Genomic DNA, 22,703 nt, shown 5'->3' on the forward strand with positions numbered 1-22,703 from the left:
CAATGAGACTTATGAATCAAATCAAATGTGTCTATGCTGCCAGCACAGTCACAATAATTAAAAAGCTTTAAAATTTCCTCACTGTTTATTTACATCTCCTGCCAAAGTTCAGGTTAATTTACATGGGATATTTCTGTATTCTGTTTAGTCTATATGTTTTCTCTTTTGGAAAACAATTAAACTGACTGCAAATCTTTTCATCTTGGTGTGTACACAGTGAGTCTTTGTATTTCAGATACAGTATGAGTACTTTGTTAAAGCCGCACAGTGGTGGTGATTTAGCAATCATTAACCAAGCTGCAATATCCTTGAGCCTCGACTAGTTTAATGTCATGATCTAGAAAATACAAGTATAGGGCACACAACACGAAAGGAATTTATTCATATAATATAAACTCCATGAATCAAAAATCCGGACAAGATGTACCATAGAAAAAACATCTAAAAATATTACTCTAATCTATTTATTCTCATCTCATCACAGAATCTGGAAATCCACAGTCCAAGCTCCCAGATGAAAAAAATCAGCAAATTAAATAAATTTTTTTTTTTTTTTTGTTCTCTATTCTGACTTTAGGAAACACAGTGTTTGATGATGACGTCACTAATGACGTGGTGTTTCCTGCCCATTGCTACCCTCCTCCTTCTGTCCATCGTTCCCACAGCAACGGAGGTGGTGACGTCAATGTCAGATTGTGCAGAGTTTCTCCTTAGGGAAACTCCACAGGTCCCAGGAATCTTAGAGGGCGGGAACATCTTGAACCAAAACCAATACAAAGCCATTTGCCAGACTCTTAATAACACAAGTAGGTTTGTGACACTCTACGACACCAAGAACAGGATCCCAGTGTTTTCTGCTGGGAAGTACAGAGGGAAAGGAGATAAGGGGAGGCCCAATGTCCGCTGGAAGATTGAACCACAGGTGTGTTTTTGGACGGGACCAACATACCCAAGCCTCTCCATGATACCAGATAGTTGAGCTAGTCAACAACTTAAATGTTTATCATTTAGTGACTGTTGTACTAGTGCTTTATATATACATAATATTTCCCATAATACATGTTGCTTTATGTTGCCACTGAACAGGTTTGGCTGAAAGTTATCTCAGTCTTTTAATGGTTGTCAATCCACCTTTGCTTTGTGAAATGGAAATGAGCAGAATATTGTAAAATAAATTAGTCTGACTGTTGAAACTTGTCCAGTTTTGGTCTCATAGGCATAGGTTTGCTGAGAGTTTAAATTATTTTCACTTTGTGTAACCAATTAGTTATTTAAAATGTCATCTATTTCCCTGTTATATTGCCTGCGTCAGTAACTTTCCTTCCAACTCTTACAGCTTGAGAAGATATGTGACAACAAGAACATGAAAATTGACACCAAAAAAAAGACCTACGCGCATCAGGCTGGGGACATTGATTATCTCCATGGAGGGTTCGACAGGGGCCATTTATTTCCAAGCTCATATGCATTTACTGAAACTGATAAAAAATCTACCTTCACCCTGACCAACATTGTTCCACAAGAACCAACATTTAACAAAGGAAGCTGGAAAAACATGGAGAGCTGCATCAAATGTGTTATGGACAAGTACTGCATGAACAACAATGGTCATATTGAAGGATTTGTGGTGACAGGAGCACAGCCCAGCAAAAACAGCTTCCTAAAAAAAAAAAGGGTAAATATTCCCTCCATGCTCTGGTCAGCATTCTGCTGTTATAGTCACAGTGAGAACAAGTGGCTAGCGAGTGCACACTGGGGCAACAACGTTCCAGATGAAGGCGAATACCTACAGACTAAGACTCTGGCAGAACTAAAAGAAAAACTGAGCACATTGACCTCTGAATTTAAAGTGTTTCCTGGAACACAATGTCCTCTCCAAACAACTGTCAGCAAGTTTTACCCAAATCTTTATGCTAACTGCAAATGCCCACCATATATTTCAACTACATCTGCCCCTCCAACAACCACCTCTACCCCCACAGCTTCAACATCTAGCTCTCCCGCATCCACATCTGGACAACCCCAGACAACTACCATTTCACCAGCAACTACAGACACAAACTCAACTACTCCACCAATAACCACTGTTCCTTTCACCACAACATCTGTCCTGGCATCTACCACTACCACACATCCATCCACAACTTTTCCCACCACTAATCAACCCAAGTCTACTACCATTCCACAAACAACTGCAGTCCATACAACAGCTGCTACAACTACTACCATGACAACAGTAACAACTACTGTCAGTACCACAACCACAACTAAAACTAAGAAAACCACAAAGAAAAAGAACAATTCAGAAAATGACAATGAGCAAGGAGGAGGTGGTGGTGGTTTGGGAGGTGGTGGTGGTGGTGGAGGTGGAGGTGGTGGTGCAGGTGGAGGTGGTGGTGGTGGAGCTGGAGGTGGAGGTGGCGGTGGACTGGGAAGTGGTGGTCCAAAAGTTACTGCTACGCCTGTGACTGCAAGTACCACTTCTGCCTCTCTTACATCTATGTCTGGCTGTGCCACTACCACTTCTAGTATTTCTTCAACTACTGCTTCCCCTGCTCTGAACACCACTATTTCTACAACTACAGAAACATTAACAACCTCGGCCCCACCAATCACAACATCTCTCCCAACCGCTGTAACTGCCACTATTGCAACTATTACACGCCAAACTACCTTAAATACCCAGACATCAGTGACAATAATTACAACAATTACTAAATCCAAAACTAACTCAAATACCCAGACATCAGCGACAATCACTCCAATTACTGAACTTCAAACTAACTCAACAACTGAGACATCAACAGCAATTATTCCTACGAGTACTGAACCCCAAACTAACTCAACTACAGAGACATCAACGACAATTATTCCTATGACTACTATACCTCAAATTACCTTAAATACCCAGACATCAGTGACAATAATTCCAATGATTTCTAAATCCAAAACTAACTCAACTACTGAAACATCAATAGCAATCATTCCTACGACTACTAAACCCCAAACTAACTCAACAAACCAGACATCAACAACATATATTCCTTTGACTACTAAACCACAAAGCTCAACTTCCAAGACATCAATGACAATCATTCCTTCGACTACTAAACCTGAAACTAACTCAACTACCAACTACCAAACTACCTTAAATACCCAGACATCAGTGACAGTCACTCCAATTACTAAACCTCAAACTAACTCAACTACTGAGACATCAACAGCGAGTATTCCTACAACTACTGAACCCCAAACCAACTCAACTTCACAGACATCAGCGACAATCACTCATTTGACTACTAACCCTCAAACTAACTCAACTTCCCAGACATCAGCGACAATCACTCCAATGACTACTAAACCTCAAACTAACTCAAATACCCAGACATCAGCATCAATCATTCCAACAATTACGAAACCCCAAACTAACTCAACTACTGAGACATCAACAGCAAGTATTCCTACAACTACTGAACCCCAAACTAACTCAACTTCCCAGACATCAACAGCAATCATTCCTACGACTACTAAACCTCAAACTACCTTAAATACCCAGACATCAGCATCAATCATTCCAACAATTACGAAACCCCAAACTAACTCAACAACCCAGACATCAACAGCAATCATTCCTACGACTACTAAACCTCAAACTAACTCAACTACTGAGACATCAACAGCAAGTATTCCTACAACTACTGAACCCCAAAACAACTCAACTTCCCAGACATCAGCGACAATCACTCCAATGACTACTAAACCTCAAACTAACTCAAATACCCAGACATCAACAGCGAGTATTCCTACGACTACTAAACCACAAAGCTCAACTTCCAAGACATCAATGACAATCATTCCTTCGACTACTAAACCTGAAACTAACTCAACTACCAAATACCAAACTACCTTAAATACCCAGACATCAGTGACAGTCACTCCAATTACTAAACCTCAAACTAACTCAACTACTGAGAAATCAACAGTGAGTATTCCTACAACTACTGAACCCCAAACTAACTCAACTTCCCAGACATCAGCGACAATCATTCCTTCGACTACTAAACCTCAAACTAACTCAACTTCCCAGACATCAGCGACAATCACTCCAATGACTACTAAACCTCAAACTACCTTAAATACCCAGACATCAACAACAATCATTCCTACGACTACTAAACCCCAAACTAACTCAACAACCCAGACATCAACAACATATATTCCTTTGACTACTAAACCACAAAGCTCAACTTCCAAGACATCAATGACAATCATTCCAACAATTACGAAACCCCAAACTAACTCAACTACTGAGACATCAACAGCAAGTATTCCTACGACTACTGAACCCCAAACTAACTCAACCTCCCAGACATCAACGACAGTTATTCCTATGACTACTATACCTCAAACTACCTTAAATACCCAGACATCAACAGCAATCATTCCTACAACTACTAAACCTCAAACTAACTCAACTACTGAGACATCAACAGCAAGTATTCCTACAACTACTGAACCCCAAAACAACTCAACTTCCCAGACATCAGCGACAATCACTCCAATGACTACTAAACCTCAAACTAACTCAAATACCCAGACATCAACAGCGAGTATTCCTACGACTACTAAACCACAAAGCTCAACTTCCAAGACATCAATGACAATCATTCCTTCGACTACTAAACCTGAAACTAACTCAACTACCAAATACCAAACTACCTTAAATACCCAGACATCAGTGACAGTCACTCCAATTACTAAACCTCAAACTAACTCAACTACTGAGAAATCAACAGTGAGTATTCCTACAACTACTGAACCCCAAACTAACTCAACTTCCCAGACATCAGCGACAATCATTCCTTCGACTACTAAACCTCAAACTAACTCAACTTCCCAGACATCAGCGACAATCACTCCAATGACTACTAAACCTCAAACTACCTTAAATACCCAGACATCAACAACAATCATTCCTACGACTACTAAACCCCAAACTAACTCAACAACCCAGACATCAACAACATATATTCCTTTGACTACTAAACCACAAAGCTCAACTTCCAAGACATCAATGACAATCATTCCAACAATTACGAAACCCCAAACTAACTCAACTACTGAGACATCAACAGCAAGTATTCCTACGACTACTGAACCCCAAACTAACTCAACCTCCCAGACATCAACGACAGTTATTCCTATGACTACTATACCTCAAACTACCTTAAATACCCAGACATCAACAGCAATCATTCCTACAACTACTAAACCTCAAACTAACTCAACTACTGAGACATCAACAGCAAGTATTCCTACAACTACTGAACCCCAAAACAACTCAACTTCCCAGACATCAGCGACAATCACTCCAATGACTACTAAACCCCAAACTAACTCAACAACCCAGACATCAACAACATATATTCCTTTGACTACTAAACCACAAAGCTCAACTTCCAAGACATCAATGACAATCATTCCTTCGACTACTAAACCTGAAACTAACTCAACTACCAACTACCAAACTACCTTAAATACCCAGACATCAACAGCAATCATTCCTACGACTACTAAACCTCAAACTAACTCAACTACTGAGACATCAACAGCGAGTATTCCTACGACTACTGAACCCCAAACTAACTCAACTTCCCAGACATCAATGACAATCATTCCTTCGACTACTAAGCCTGAAACTAACTCAACTACCAACTACCAAACTACCTTAAATACCCAGACATCAGCGACAATCACTCCAATGACTACTAAACCTGAAACTAACTTAACTTCCCAGACATCAGCGACAATCACTCCAATGACTACTAAACCTCAAACTAACTCAACTTCCCAGACATCAGCATCAATCATTCCAACAATTACGAAACCCCAAACTAACTCAACTACTGAGACATCAACAGCGAGTATGCCTACAACTACTAAACCCCAAACTAACTCAACTTCCACCCTGTGTCCTTTTCTTACACCTATGTTCATTATTATGTGTATACATATCTTGTATGTGTTTTTGCTGACAGCTGATTAACAGCTAAGCCTTATTTTTCACATTCAGTGCTGAAGAATTCCAGCCCAGTCTCCTTGAAATTACAATCATGTTAGACAATGCCAATGTCCAATGCAAATAGGAAGGGATACATGTATATTCTGTCTCATAACAGTTGTCACAAGTGGCCCTGAGTTAAAATGTAACTTTAACCAAGTAGTTCAAATTTACCTTAACTGCATTAAGACCAGTTTAAAATGTTGAATGTTAACATCCACAAATGTTGTGATCAAATGTAACCTAAGCTTTGTAGAATTGTCATTCTTACTTGAGAGACTGTTGAATCTAATTTTTTCTGCAATTGATCTACAGTATATAATAAAATCAATCAAAACATGTTTGTCAATAGTTAAGTTTTGTTGAGGTGGTCCAAACTTACACTCACAAATCTTTAGACCTTAGAGAGAATAAAAACTGGCTTGTCCTACAACTCACATGCTTATTCTGGAGAAGAAAACTCTTTAAGGATGTTACATTTTGAACAAAAGCATCACCAGCTATGCAATGCATGAATAGGAAAACTTTATTAATACATCAGTAGTTTTCCTCTACTTTACATTCAGATCTGTGAGCAACTCACTGATGTCAGCATATCCGACTCCGTTGGTTAAGATCTTAGCACGAACTTTTGGCTTGATCAGATGAGGAGGCACACCCATCCGCAGAGTTTTTTTCACCAACTCGCTGTTCATCATTAGTGCATCCTCCAGCTGGTTTGTTTCCATGGGAACCTCCTGGTTCTCTGTGGAACTGGATGTGCCGCTTGTTTCAAACAGGTCTGCCACCAGCTCCTTCATTTCAGCATAATTTGTGCCGTGGGTTTGAACCCTGCGCTGGACATTCCCGAGGACCAGGTGGTGAGGGAGGTTCATCCTCATTGCCTCTCGGACAATCACTGAGTTTTCTGGATAGTTTCCAGGTAGGACGTTTTGCTGCCTAGAAAACAGGGTGTTGATAATTGAGAAGACAGCAGCACTGCTAGAGGTAGTAACTGTTATACACATGAGACTTAAATCAGGCAATGTGAAAGGAGTTAAAAGGATATTCATCAATGCTTCTGCATCAATTCTCAGGTTTTTTCTGAACTCTTGGAACAACATCACACCTAAAGCTAGATGGGACTTTTTAATTTTTTGATTTGTTCTTATGCCAGGTTCAAACTTCACAATATCAGGCCAATAATAGGCCAGACAGATGTTGGCAATGAGACAGAAGAATGGATTTTTAAAATCCTGCATAGTGAATCATGTGGTGGGTTTCCAGTCCCACATAAAGATGAAAAACTGTCAAAGCTCAAACTTGTGGATCACATAGACTTTATTAACAATGTTTTCTTACTGCAGTGTGGTGTCCAATGGCCCAGAGTGTTGCCCGGAAGAGGCAGCTAAGTGTTTGCTGTTATTCTACAGATGACAGGAAAAAAATTGTTAACATAGACAAAGTCAAAGTTACTTAAGATGCAGTTCCTCTAAGGGCCACCAGAACAAGACTGATGCTGTGCACAAATCCATACTACATAATACATTTAGTATTTATTATACCACATACTATTCATTAAAGCATTCTGTTTTTGAATTGAGTTTCCAACTAATTAAGCCCCTACACATCTCTCACTAAATGGAAACAACACAAAACCTCTTGCAAAGCATGTAGTGCCTTGACAAGATTGGCTCAATTTGAAAATATGAGCTCCCACTTCATCCTCTAAGATACAGATAAAGATGGAACTCTCTTTTTCTATCTGCGCCTTTGTCCATTTTTCATTTGTAGTATGGCTTTGGGACACAGGGCATGAGTTTAAAGCCAACCTAGCAGTACTGAGGCTGAACTTCAGCACATTGGTGCTTTGAGCTAAATGCTAATGTTGTCATGCTACTGCACTCATAATGTTTAGCAGGTATAATGTTGACCATCACCATCTTAGTTTAGTAGTTAACATACTAATGTTTGCTTATTACCACAAAACACAAAGTACATGTATTAAGTCATTAAAAAAAAGCTGTGAATGTCAGTTCCACATTTCATGACAATCTATCCAATAGTTGATGAGACATCTAAACATCTTAAATTTCAGCCTCATGGTGGCTCTACAGGACAAGTCATAAAATCATCAAAGTCAGTAGGATTCATCCTCTGGAGAACATGGATATTTTCACAAAATGTCATTGAAATCTATTAAAGGTATTCCAAAGTGGACCAAACTGCTGGATAGGCAAACATGCAGTCACCATGGCTAAAATCTTGGGTAATATGAAAGTCAGTTGGAGTCTCTGGTGGCAATAGAAAAATTATTTCTCTGTAACCAAGACATTAAGAATTAAAGTAGTACGTTAGGCGACCCAGCCTATTGCAATCAACCACAGTGCATTTTTGCCAAATTTGGCAAAGATGGCATGAAACATTCAGTTCTCCCACCAGTGAATGATGATGATGATGATGATGATGATGATGATGATGATGATGATGAGTCTCCTTACCATGAAAGTGATGCGCCTCAGTGTCTGGTCCGGCTGGCCAGATTTCACGGGAGCTTCCTTGTTTGTACCACTGCTGCTTTGCCTCTCTGCCATTGAGCTGCAGAGAGAAAAACAGACCAGGTGGACACGAACTGAAAACATTTGTGAAGCTTTTGAGAGTGAATCAGAAACGCAGTGGTGGAAAATAAATACATTTACTCAAGTTCTTAAATACAAGTGTGAAGCACTTTTAGTTTACTTGAGTATTCAAATCCACTCCACGACATTTTAGAGGGAAATATTGTACTTTCTACTCCACTACATTTATTTGACAGCTTTAGTTACTTTTCAGATGAAGATTTGACACAATGGATAATATAACAAGCTTTTAAAATATAACACATTGTTAAAGAAGAAACCAAAAAGCAGTGTATAGTCGGCTCACATTTCAGATGTCTATGAGTTGTTAACAGCTCCACCAAATAGTAATTTTTCCCTCTTAACCTCTCACATGGTTTCAAAACCAAAGTAGCTAACTGTATATAAAGTAGTGTAAACTAGCTCCACCTCCAGCAGCTACAACAGTAACATGCTGCTCTAACACTGATGCTTCACTATTAATAATCTAATGATGTCATATATAATAATATATCAGTCAGAGGACCAAACCACTACTTTTACTGTAATACTGCAGAAATGTGAACCTATCTTTTAATAAAACTCTTTGATTTGAGTGGACCATCACAAACAATTAATGAGTTTCTCATACTAATACGGGTCAAATTATTTTCTTTCTAAATCATACTGCTAAAAACGTATATAATTAAACTCAGTAGTGAAAAACACGACAGTTTCAGTTTTCTTACCTGTGACAGTAGGCGCGTCGTTCTTCTGACGCGAGTGAACTGCTGATCAGACATTCTGTTCCCATTGTGACATCATCAACCAATCCAACTTTTTGTAGCAAAACGTTTATTGAAGAACCGTGCAGGTAATGTAATCTGATTAATAACCTTTCTGAACTGTTATTCAAGATTATTGATGTGAATTATGAGACACAAATTTGTGGAAATGTATGAATTTTGTATTTGTGTTTGTAAAGAAATGTTTTTTTTGTGTGGTGGTGGTTTTCTCTTTTGTAGAAATTTTTTTTTCTTATGCCTTAATCATAGGAAAAAAGACAGAAGAGAGGAATAGGAATGTGGTTTTAAAACTCTTCTATTAACTGATCTCAGCTTTCAGTAGTTATTGTTGCGTTATTGTCTAAAACTGTTGAAAGGTGTAACAGTAAAACTTCACTTCACTGGCCAGTTGGGAGAAGTGTCCACATACTTTTAGGCATATAGCGTAGCAGTAGTACTAAATGACTGTTTTGCAATTTAATTGTTTATCATTAATTGTGACAGACTTAGATTTTAACTGACATTAATACTGTCTTACTTACTGTCTTAGTTGGGCAAGGTATGACTTCTTTGTGTGATCGTGTGTGTGTGTGTGTGTGTGTGTGTGTGTGTGTGTGTGTGTGTGTGTGTGTGTGTGTGTGTGTGTGTGTGTGTGTGTGTGTGTGTGTGTGTGTGTGTGTGACCATAGTATCGGATGTAGAGGAGTGTTTGTGTGCATGCAGCCGTGCATAAACTCGCCAGTTAATGTGGAAGGGGAGGCTAGATGTCATGGATCAGGAGTGAACACACATACATGCACATACATGCACACACATGCACACACAGACACACACACACACACACACACACACACACACACACACACACACACACACACACACACACACACACACACACACACACACACACACACACTTAAGAAACAAAGCAGAAAGCAGCCCGGAGGTGGCTGCAGTCAGAAGTCAGCAGGAGTGTAGACACAGACAGCAGACCTACTTTTACTGTCTTCTACTGTTTCTATTAATTAGTTGGGTTTTATAGTAACAGTATTCACAGCAGCAGATGTTTGTTCTACTGATTCCTACATGACTGTATGCAAGGTAAGACACATTATATGCAGTTTTTTGGGGGAAATTTTGGGGGCCTTTATTAAAGAGTAAAGAGTCATTCTTATTACTATGAATTCTATATTGAACACACTATATATGTTTCTATTGACCCTTGTTGCCCTCTAGTGTTTTGTTATCATATGACACCAATCCTATGACTTGAAATTATGAAATGAGTGACTCATTGACTGAAAATGTTGACAAAACCTCTCATTTTAATGTTCTTTTTCCTCTTTGATTGTCATTTCCTCACTGTGGGAATTTGCATGAGGAACCTAATCTGTGGTTTGTTGAAATGTCACAAATACAGTAAAGGGAGCTGTGATTCAGTGCAAGGATACTCATATGTATCATATCAGCATAAATACAGTTGAGATGGACATGTTTTTATATATGATTTATATTGAGTGAGAGGAGCATCTGTGTTATTCCATATTTGAGCAGTTGTACTTGAGCTCTACTTGGTGGCCTGTACTCATATAATCATGATACAAGTCAGTCAGTTAACGCTGAACAATCCTCAGCCTGTCAAAGCTGGAGTCAAATGTCAAATAACACATGAATGCAACCTTGAGAGTCCTGGACTATTAACGCAGCTAATTGGAAAGGAAGAATAACAGCAGTGAGCACATCTGGATCAACATCCAAGTCTAAATGCATGAGTGAGAAGTCTGAAGCCAGATTTGCTCTTGAGAAATGTTGGTGACATCAGGTGGGGAGTTCTGGTCCTCTGAAATTATACCAATGCATAAGTAACTTAAAACTGCATTCTATAAAAAGGCCACCAGGGGGCGACCGTTTTGGTGTCAAAGGGACTTTCGTCTCTATACAAGTCAATGGAGAATTCACCAACTTCTCACTTGATTTCTAACCTCAGTAAACGTTTTCAAAATGTGTTTATGGTCTCAATCGCTAGTTTAAAGCCTTCTTCAATGCAGTATGATGTTCATTTGGGACATTTTGGCCTCCCTGATTTTATATGTGACGATAAAGCAGGGTATGCATTAGGGCGTGGCTACGTCGTGATTGACAGGTTGATTGGTTCACAGGTTCAGAAGGGCGCCTCTTGCTCCTCCTGATGCCCATATAAGTAGAATCCCTGTTTTTATTTTTCCCGGCATGCACCTGAAATTTTCAAGATGGCGCTGCCCTGATCCGAAACTATTGGCCTCCGAGCAGCAGTCCACAAACCAATGGGTGACATCACGGATGTTACGTCCATTTCTTATATACAGTCTATGGGTGACATCCAAGTTTGTTGGTGGAAAATTAATTACTGTGCAAAAATGGCACACAGTATAACTCTCATGATTAAGTTAAGAAATCAGCTTTTCCTCACTGACACTAACCTCTTAACCTACTGAAACCAATCTTCAACAAAAAGTGGGGACATTTTTCCACAACGCTTCCCGCATCTCCTTTCCTTTCTTCCACCTCTACTCTTTCCACTTTCTTCTTTCGTCTCCTCATGTGTTTCTTCTTCCCCTCTCTCCCTATGGTAAGCTGATCTTCTCCAGTCACAGTACAGGTCAAAGGTCAAGATGAATTTGTAACCGCAGGAAGTTTGTATGTTACTTCTGAATATTTGATGAGACAAGAAAACGGTTCTGTTCATGACGAAGGGATTTATCAGGGTGTGTGTGGTGTGTGGTGTGTGGTGTGTGTGTGTGTGTGTGTGTGTGTGTGTGTGTGTGTGTGTGTGGTGGATGAATGATTCAAAAGTTCAGTTATTGAAGATGTATTATTGATAAGATTATCAAAGCCAATAATGACAGATGATTGCATTATTGATTAGACCGGATAATGCCGCTGCTGAAGTTCCACAACACTATTATGAGATTAGGTCAGTCTATCACACACCCACACACACACACACACACACACACTGATAAAACCTCTCAGGTTTCCTCCTCTCGTACTTCCTGTCCCACAGATGTCGTGGCGTTCCTCCTTCCGCTGCTCGAAGTTTCGTCACGTCTTCGGTAAGCCGGCCACCAAAGAGCACAGCTATGACGGGGTGCCAATCACACGCAGTGTCCATGACAACCACTACTGCTCAGCCAACCCCTGCTTCATCGCCGTGGTGACCGAGTGCGCGGGGGGCGGGTCCTTTTTGGTGCTGCCCATCCATCATGTGTGTAGTAATTTTTAAAGATGCTTGAAGACATAAAAATACTCAACTGACTAATAACCGTCTTGAAAATCCTTCTTTCTCCCTTATTAAAAATGCCTGAATATATGAATATGCAATTTCTTTTTAAATTCAAAAGTATATTTTACTTATCCATGAATCATGCCCGTGGGTCCATGCCTTTAACTAAGATTTCTTATGAGCACTGAGGAAATTTCCACTTTCATCAGATGAAGATGAGTGGAGGAAGACTTTTAACCTTTGTGTCGTCCTCTCGGTTCAAATTGACCCAGTCTGTTCTGACTGTTCCTTCTTTCCTCCTTCCATCCCCCTTTCTTTCGTCCTTCCTTCCTTCCTTCCTTCCTCCCTCCTTCTTTCCTTCCCTCCTTCCTTTCCTTCCTCCCTTCCTTCTTTCCTCCCTCCCTCCCTCCTTCTCTCTGTCTTTCCTCCCCCCTACCTTCCTCCCTTCCTTCTTTCCTCTGTCCTTCCTTCCTCTCTACCTCTTTTCCTTTCTCCATCCCTCCCTCTTTCCTTCTTTCCTCTCTCCCTCCTATCTTCCTTCCTTCCTTATTTCCTCCATCCTTTCCTTCCTTCCCTCCTTTCCTTCCTCCCTTCCTTCTTTCCTTTCCTCCCTTCCTTCCTCCCTCCTTTCCTTCCTTCCTTCCTTCCCTCCTTTCCCTCCTTCTTCCTTCCTCCCTCCCTCCCTTCCTTCCCTCCTTTCCCTCCTTCTTCCTCCTTTCCTTCCTTCTTCCTACCTTCCTTCCTTCCTTCACTCGAGGACAACAGGAGGGTTAATCATTGCACAGTTTTCCTCCAGCTGAACACAGTGAAAGCTTTGACAAAAGAAGAAAAATCTATTGTTATAATGTGACAGGTTGACACCATGTACACACAAAGAAAGTCATAAATATAGTAAATACATTAGCATTATTCAGGGGGTCATTTGCCATCTGTCGACTTCTTTTCTGCCCATAAAGTTAAATCATTTTTCAAAAACAGGCATAAAGTTAACACGTGGTTCTGGTAAGGGTCTTTTTTGCAGTAGGGTTGTTACCTTTGAGTCCATTGTTGGATAAGAATATTTCGGTCATTTTATGTGAATCATGTGAAGAGGCTTTTAAAGACACAGCTGGATATCTTGGTTTTGCTGCCTTTCAGTGGTTAAAGTTCTTAATTTGGTACTAGTTGTAGGGAAAATAGGAATTTTCTTGCCACAAAAATCTATGTTAAAGCCCAAGTAACTTTATATAGTATGGATATTTTTGACTCTCTATGTGACAGTTAACGTTTTTCTTCAGAGCAGTAAAAATGGTTTCATGCTGTCTCTCTCAGACAGGCAGAGTTGACCCTCAGCACCCGAGGGTCTGCGGTCACAGGAGCAGAGTCCTGGACGTCAAGTGGAACCCGTTTGACGATCACTGCATCGCTTCGTGCTCAGAGGACTGCACTGTATGCACTGTCCCATACATGTTTTCCCTGTGTGTGTGTGTGTGTGTGTGTGTGTGTGTGTGTGTGTGTGTGTGTGTGTGTGTGTGTGTGTGTGTGTTGACTTTAATGCTCAGCTGTTTTAGCTGAAACGCAGTTTTAGGGTTAAAACTTAGTCTAAGGTTTAAAGTTAGAGCTGCAATGATTAGTAGATAAGTCGATAAATCCAATAACAGAAAATTAATCATCACCTACTTTAAAAACTGAGTTATCGTCTTTTTTTTGTTTTTGTATGTCATATATGATAGTAAACTAAAGATCTTTGGATTGACTGTTGATCTGATATTTGAAGATGAGGCCTTGAAGTTTAAAAAAAATTAGAATGGTCATTTGACAAAATGATTAAATGATGACTCAAGAATTTAATCGTTAGCTGCAGCCCATGAACACGTATAGTGAAAATAAGGATATGTGCGGGTGTCTAGGTAAAGATCTGGGACATCCCGGTCTGTGGCGTCCAACAGAACCTCACCCAGGCCAGGAAGACTCTGATTGGTCACTCCAGGAGAGTGGCGCTTATTGAGTGGCATCCCACAGCTGAGAATCTGCTGCTTAGCTCCGCCTATGACTACAAGGTAAGGAGCCTCATTAGTCAGTGCTTGTCTCAGTCTAGTACATTACTTTTGCGCTTACATGTCATAACAGATATTTAAAAGACACAGGTGGCAGTGGTTCAGGAGGTGGCAGTCATTCTTCCACTAATCACTTGGCAGAACGTTTACCAGCTCCTTCAGTTTAAGAGTCCTTGGGCAAGATACCGAGCCCGAAATTCCTTGATTGCTTAAATGATTAGATTAGATCCGGATGAGCAGGTTGGCACCATGCATGGCAGCGCCTGCCATCAGCGTGTGCATGGGTGCATGTGGCTTGTAGTGTAAAAGTGCTTTGAGTGGTCAGAAGGCTAGAAAGGTGCTGTATAAGTGCAGTCCATTAACCATATCAAACATTATGATATATCCACACTGCAACTTGAATACACTATGCAGTTATGAGGCATTAATGTATTTCTTGCTGCAAAAAATGTAATGTCTGTGCAGATCAGGTGAACATACCCTGCAAAGCAATCCTGACTTTGTCTCTCTTTGGGCCCCAGGTGCTCCTGTGGGATGTTTCTCAGGAAGGTGCAGTGCTCAGGTACCCAGTCCGCATGGTTTTGATGCCAATCCACCACCGTTGCCCATCTGAGATGCTTCAGCTGTCTGTGAGCTTCAACAGCGATGGAAGCAGGCTGGCAATCACATCCAAAGACAGACGGGTTCGAGTCCTGGACCCACGGACAGGAAAGATTTTACAGGTGTGTGTTGGAAGAAAAAAAGGGTGCGAGCGACAATGGTTGGCTGAAACTGAATGTTTTTATGTAATGCATATCTCATACATACTGTACATGGTGTGTTTTCCTGCAGGTGTCCAGCAGTAAGTCCCACAGGGCCAGTAAAGTTGTATACATTGGAGGGTTGAAGATGCTGCTGTCCACTGGCAGCTCGCCCTGGAACCACAGACAGATTGTTCTTTGGGACCCAGTAAGACACAAACATAACAGCAAAACACATATGCATTTTCATTTTTCTCTTTACTTTCTATTACCATAACCTCTTTCTGAACTGTGGTCAATGCAAGAAGAGATTGTTCATTGTAAACTATGGTGACCAACATTTTCTACCAAAAAAAAACTGTGAACCTGTCCTCTAACATTTAATCTGCCAAAACATTATGTTTTTGAAGATGTTTAGTAAGAAAATGTAGAGGTGAAAATTGTTTTGTATGTATATTTGTGTACAGGACGACTTATCTGAGCCTCTGTATGAAGAAGATTTGGACGGGTCTGCAGGAGTTCTCTTCCCGTTCTACGACCCAGACACACACATGCTCTACCTGGCTGGAAAGGTCTTATAACAAAGAAAAACATGCACACAGACAATATTGATTAAGGACAGGCAGATGATTTACACTCCTTTAGATGGGTTTCTTTGGTCTGAACAGGATGCTCCTCTGACTCTGATTCAAATGAGATCTTTCTAACCCGGAAAACTGAACCCAGAGTTCAAACTTACTGCCTTAAAAAATATCATTGTGCACTAAAGTTCCTGCATCACCATTACACAAAACCAACAGTAAGAAGGTCAATGGTCACCATAAGTGTTTTGGTGTGTTTGTGTGCTATAGGGTGATGGGAACATCAGGTACTATGAGCTGAGTGCTGAGAAACCTTACATCAGCTTCCTAACAGAGTACAGATCACTGCTGCCACAGAAAGGACTGGGTGAGATGTACAAACATACACACACTCATAGCTGTTAATACACAGAGTCATAACCTGGACTGTTCACTTGCATAAATAAAAGTTGATGGTGTGGTCTTGATACATTTTTAAAACCAATAACAGCATTGAAATGTGTCGCTGTTGCATCCTAATACTGAAAAGGCAGACTTTAGCAACCAATCCCAAAGGATAGTTGTTGCAATTACATCGTTGCTTGTTAGCTGTACAATACTTGTAGAAACAGAAAAACCACACAAAGTTGGCCACAACCAAGCTAAGTGTTGAAGACAAATGTAAACTATCCAACAATATGAAACAAATTTTACTAATGTAAGACTTAGACTGCAGGCGTTCCCTTACTGTACTGTACTGTACTTAAAGTAGTATCATTATTCAGCTTGCTATGCTCTTTTCTTCATTCAGGAGTGATGCCAAAGCGTGGTCTGGATGTGAGCGCATGTGAGGTTTTCCGATTTTATCGTCTGATTGCTGTCAAAGACCTCGTGGAACCACTGTCAATGATTGTACCACGAAAAGAGGTTAAGTTTATCTTGTCATTGTCATAAGTGTCTTGCGTTTTACCATGATATTCAAGACAGAAAAAACTCTGAAAGATAGAAAGTTATGTCTTTTCCTTCAGTCAGGTATTTTCCAAGAGGATCTGTACCCAATGACAGCAGGAAACCAGGCAGCCATGACAGCTCAGGAGTGGCTGTCAGGGATTAACAGAAGTCAGTAACATCTGTGCCTTTGAATGACCGACAATGACTGCATGCCTCTAGTTTTTCTCAATGACCCAGAAATTTTATAATTAGAAATGCTACTTCATCTCACTTGTGTCTTTCATCAGGCCCAGTGCTGATGTCTTTGAAGCCTGGGACTCGAGTAGCCAACCCTTACCCAGAAACCCCTGCTGACAAGGGGCTAGTGAGGCAGCTGAGCTGGTTCCAGATGGGCCCGGCCGTCGGCACAGTGCCAGGAGCAGACCTGGACTTAATGGAGGAGGTAGCAAATGTTTTACTATGGTTTTTGTCACACCTAAACCAGACACATAACTCACTGAAAGCTTTACCAGTAGGCAGCCTGGTTTAGTTGCTCGTTTAAATACAGTAACATGAGATTAGGGTGATTTGCAGCTTCTTTAGTGAATTTCCAGTTTTGTTAGTTATGTCATGTCCTTTCACAAGAGGTGGAAGAACAGGTCTCATGGCTCTTATACATGATCAACAGTATGAATCTGCAACAAAAGGTGTGGTGCTTTGGCTTTACAGATGTAACTGTTGAGCTTCTGTGCTGTGTTGATGAGATAAAGATGGTGCAACACCAAGATTTCGTTGTGCTTGTCCTTTTTATTCTGACAGACAAATAGGACCTTCATGTAAATTCTACCTAATTCTAATAAATGGGAGTGAGTTTGCTGAAACTTTAAGTTTTTTTTTTTGATGCACATTTGATGTTTGTCTACTGGTTGAAGAGTTCTTAATTAAAAATATTTTTAGATTTTAACATTGTTGCATTGGTTTCACCTTTACTGTGTGTGAAATGCTGTGCTATTTTAGACAATGACAAACTAAGCAAGCTATGCCAATATTCATTATTGTAAAACTATTATTGCTTAAGTTAGCTGCACTTAATTAATTAATTTTTGGAAAATTAAAAGCTAGCTACAAATACATACTTTGGCACTAATTTAGCTATCTGTACCAATTCTTATTCTAGAAAAGGACCAGCTTTAGCTATGCCTATTTTACGAAAGGACAAACTTTATAGTTTGCTGGAAACTTTTATTGGAAAACGAGCAACTAACTAGCTGGACTAATACTCCCACCTTTCTTTCTCTCTAATAATAGAGTGATGTTTTCTTCCCATCAGCAGCTCTTATTCACAGTAAACCCAATCAAATCTGAATGTATTAGGGTTAAATAGCTTACCAGCTGATCTTCTCTCTCTCTCTCTCTTGAGGCCTTCATCAAAGAGCAACTGGCCTACCAGGACGCCAAATACCCAAAGGAGGTGAGTGATCTGTCGGGGTGGCAGCCAGATGAGACACAGACCCCGCTGTGGATGTACTGCTGCACACCGCACTGCTGCGAACCTGCAGAGAAACCGCCACCTACCACTGAAAGCGAGGTGAGATACAGAATACCAATGTATGTTTGTGGACACACATGAACCTTAGCAGTCAAAGTGAAAGGACGTGTTTTTGGGGGAACATTCTTCTGACTTTCTGGATTTTGCTATTTGAATTAGAAGACGTCTTTATTGTTAATTTGTACCAATATTTTTTTTTTTATTACATTTGTTCATATTTTTTCCCCTTAATCTAATTTGTAGAATTTTGCATTGGTTGAATACAGTCAAACAGTCAAATGGACATCATTAACAAATGATGTACAGGAACAGTTTCCTTGTTCCTTCCAATAAATTCACTTGACTTTCCCTTTTTATTTCAGCTCCTTCAAGCATTTTATAGACAGCAAGACGAGATTAGAGGCCTGAGAGAACAACTTCATCAAAAAGATGTTAGTACACAAACACAATTCAGAAAAGATGAAAACATGTACAAACAGTTAAACAGTAATGTGCAAACCTATTACAAGCTAATAATATTTGTATTGTGGGGGATTAAAATGATTTAGCTTGTTCCTGTTCTGCAGGAGAGGATCGCTCAGCTGGATCTGGAGATCAAAAACACCAGAAACAACATGAGGGCAACGTTCTGATTCAACCAATCCACTCTCGCATTGCCGTTTTCACACAATAAACCAATCAAACTGGTCAACATTTCCAACCAATAAAAGAAATATATTGCTAATATTTTTACCTGGTTACTGATTTTCAGTTACATTCTTTGGTTGGCTAACAACCCCTCAACTCTGATTTCAATAACCAATGATGGTTTATAATCATCACTTTTGGGTAATTCTAATATAGAAAAAAGATCTGAATTCAATCACAAGTGGAAATTCCCTTCCCTTCACAACCACCACTACCCACCATGACCTCAATAGTAAACAAAGTATTATTATCACCTTTCTGACGAGCTTCATTAAAGTAGAATTCACTGCAGAGCTGTTTGAATTGTACTGAATTGCATTCGATTGCACACGTGTTCCTAATAAAGTGCTCGCTGAGTATATTTCTTATTATTACTCTATAGATTAAGATAATAAAAATGATGTGTTTCTATAGATTAATATGTTGTTTTTGTTGTAGTTGACAAACTTTTACTCTTAACAGAGTATGTTTACATTAATTTGGGTAAGAGTTCTTCGTCCAAGACTGGAAACAGGTGATTTTGCCTCTGATTGGACACCAGGTGTCATCAATGACTGTGATTGGAGCAGAGAGCATGAAGAGCTGCAATATAAGGAGTGAACAGCCACATGCAACTCACAGCTTCAAGCCTTTAGTCTACATTCTTTAACTGTCTACTGCTGGAGCTGAACTACTGTTGTTTGTGAGTCAAACATGATGCTCGGACTCTCATTAAGGTGAGTTAAATGTCTTTATTTTCACATTTTAAGATGACAGTAAATGTCTAACTCCTCAACCAATTTAATGTTCATGCTGGAAATAATTTGCTTTGTAACACTACTACAGGGTTTCTTGGATCTGTCTGCTATTTAGCAGTGGTGCATGCTTTCCTGCAAAAGGAGGTAATGCTTCTCTCTTTGTCACTTCCACATATGAGAATTCATGACTTGATAGATCTTTTAAGCCTTCAAAGACTGCTAGATTCAAGTTGAAGCTTGTTCCTGACACCTCTCCTTCCACACTATGGACATCCCTTTGTTCCAGGTGGTGACTATGCTCCTGGATCATCAAACCTTCAGTCTGAAGGCTCATTTCGTCATCTGGTGTACCGCCAACCATCTGCTAACCCGCAGCAGTCTCCTACTGGAAACCAGTCCCCCTCCAGCGTGGCTGCAGGCTACGCACCCAGCCTTCCGATCTCCTACTCCAGTGCAGGTTACTTCAGCCCTTCTGTTGGCACTGGCTCTATGCATCGTCAGCCTGCTGCTGGCTCCAGCTCAGTCTATGGAGACACTTCAGACTTTGCATACTCCGCTGGAAACACAGGTACAAACTTCAACTGACTTCAGAAACATGAATGTGCCAGTTTAATGTTCTTGAAGTCCAAATTATGGCTTGGATGTCAGGGTTCAGTTTTATTTCTTTTTTTACTAACTTCTGCATACAAGGGATGACCACTGAATCTTTACTTGAACTGTAATTTTCAAGATCTAACCCCCCTCTTTTCAGGCAACACATTTGGAAATGGAGGCTCTTCTCCTGGCTTACTGTCAGGCGGTGCAGCCTCTGATCTGAACACCTGGATAGAGGCTCGTCCTTTCATTGACTTGAGCTTCCTGGAATCTGCTCAGGGGATGCCTGAAAGCATAAGCGGGGAGACTTCCCTTCCAGTGCCTTCATCCTACATTATCCAGTCCAGAAATGGCTACCTGCGAGATAGACAGGCCTTCTCCCACAAGACTTACGACCCTGAGTTTCCTGAAGCACCAGTCTTGATGTCTGCACCAGCAAGTGGCTCCAAAGGAGGAAAGAAGGTCTAATGAGGTAAAATGATCAAACTGAAGCCTGAGCTCATTCTACTGTTTCTGGTGATTAACCCATGTGTCTTGTTGCAGGGTAAACTGATCTTCAGCCCTTCTGGAACATCAACTACATGTACAGTGTCAAATATTTAAAATAAAAACATTTAACCATGACAAGTGTGATTCTGTCTTTGCCCTACATAATTTCAAATGCTTCAAACAAGAAGTATTTCAAAGAAATTGAACTGTCTAGTTTAATCATCAGACTCAGACATGAAGGTGGTCTGAAGTAGGTTCAGAAGTCAGACTTTCTCCATCAAAACATGGTGCCAACTTTGCCCACAATGCAACTTGACCTACACTAGACATGTGGTACACATCTACATACAGGCCTTGCAAAAGTATTCATACCCCTTGCACTTTTCCATTGTCACATTACAATCAAAACTAAAATTGTGATAGTCCCACACAAAACAGCACATAATTGTGAAAGACATTTGAATCAAACAGTAATGTGCAAAACTATTACAAGCTAATAATTGTATTGTGGGGGATTAAAATGACTTAGCTTGTTCCTGTTCTGCAGGAGAGGATCGCTCAGCTGGATCTGGAGATCAGAAACATGAGGGCAATGTTCTGATTCAACCAATCCACTCTCGCATTGCCGTTTTCACACAATGAACCAAACTGCTCAACATTTCCAACAAGAGGTTAATTTTACCTGGTTACTGATTTTCAGTTACATTACTCTGGATGACTAACAAACCTTCAACTCTTTCTTTAACTGATGGTTTATAATCATCACTTTTGGGTAATTCTAACAGAACATTAAACTTTAACAAACATTAGTGATAGTTAAAAATGATCAGCCATAATGTCAACAGCACATTAAAATGATCCACATCAACGATTTAGCAAATTAACATGCTTTCGGGGCATTATTGAAGTATATCTGTTCTGCCAGACTCTTTCAATGGTGTGGGACTGATCTTTTCTTCCCCTCAACATTTCCAAAGTAAATGTGCATGTAATTTATGGGACTGATCCCTAAATATCTGAGTTCAATCAAAAGTGGAAATTACCCTTATCTTTTCAGTCCCTTATGCCTCCACCATCAGATGCAATATATGCAGAAACTGTTCTTATATCCTGACCTCTGTCTGCTTTATAAGTATTCTAGGAGAGGTTGTTTGGGCCAGCAGTAAAATTTGAGACACATTTAGATGCAAACTTGCAGCAAGATAGTGACACGCATCTGCTGCATGAACAGAGTTTCTGGTGAGTTCGGATTTCACTCAGAAGCTGAGCTGAACACAAACACTCCCACACACATGGTTGGTAGCTTGCAACTGTTGGTAAATTTGCTGTTTGGTGAAAACGATCCAGCAGTTAAATCCATGCAAATGAGGCAAAGTTCTCATTGTGGATACACCTTTACTGGTAAAACCTGAGACTTGACATAGTTTGTAGGTGTCCATATACCCATTATTTGGTCAAAACATTAGAAAAACTCAATATAAAGGGCTCCAGTACACCATAACCACCACCCACTATGACCTCAGTAGTAAACAAAGTATTATTATCACCTTTCTGACAAGCTTCAAAAAGTAGAATTCACGGCAGAGCTGTATGAATTGTATTGAATTGCATTTGATTGAACGTGTTCCTAATAAAGTTCTCGCTGAGTATATTTCTTATTATTATATAGATTAAAATAATAAAAATGATGTGTTTCTA

General features: G+C 40.1%; 2 protein-coding genes across 2 annotated transcripts in view; one reads left to right on the forward strand and one right to left on the reverse strand.

Moving 5' to 3' along the window:
* The window catches only part of LOC134006179 (zinc finger protein 208-like), a 1,001,836-nt gene that overhangs the window by 151,439 nt on the left and 827,694 nt on the right, over window positions 1-22,703 (reverse strand). The gene's annotated exons all lie outside the window — the stretch shown is intronic.
* On the forward strand, window positions 12,456-19,130 carry coro2ab (coronin 2Ab). The gene is made up of 13 exons (XM_062445297.1): window positions 12,456-12,665; window positions 13,995-14,111; window positions 14,573-14,722; window positions 15,241-15,441; window positions 15,551-15,667; window positions 15,927-16,031; window positions 16,311-16,407; window positions 16,831-16,946; window positions 17,048-17,138; window positions 17,258-17,370; window positions 18,370-18,537; window positions 18,861-18,929; window positions 19,065-19,130. Exons 1-13 carry the CDS (start codon window positions 12,465-12,467, stop codon window positions 19,128-19,130), a joined length of 1,611 nt encoding a protein of 536 aa, XP_062301281.1. The 5' UTR covers window positions 12,456-12,464.

The sequence above is a fragment of the Scomber scombrus genome, chromosome 23 (genome assembly GCF_963691925.1).
Source record: "Scomber scombrus chromosome 23, fScoSco1.1, whole genome shotgun sequence".
Lineage (NCBI taxonomy): Eukaryota > Metazoa > Chordata > Actinopteri > Scombriformes > Scombridae > Scomber > Scomber scombrus.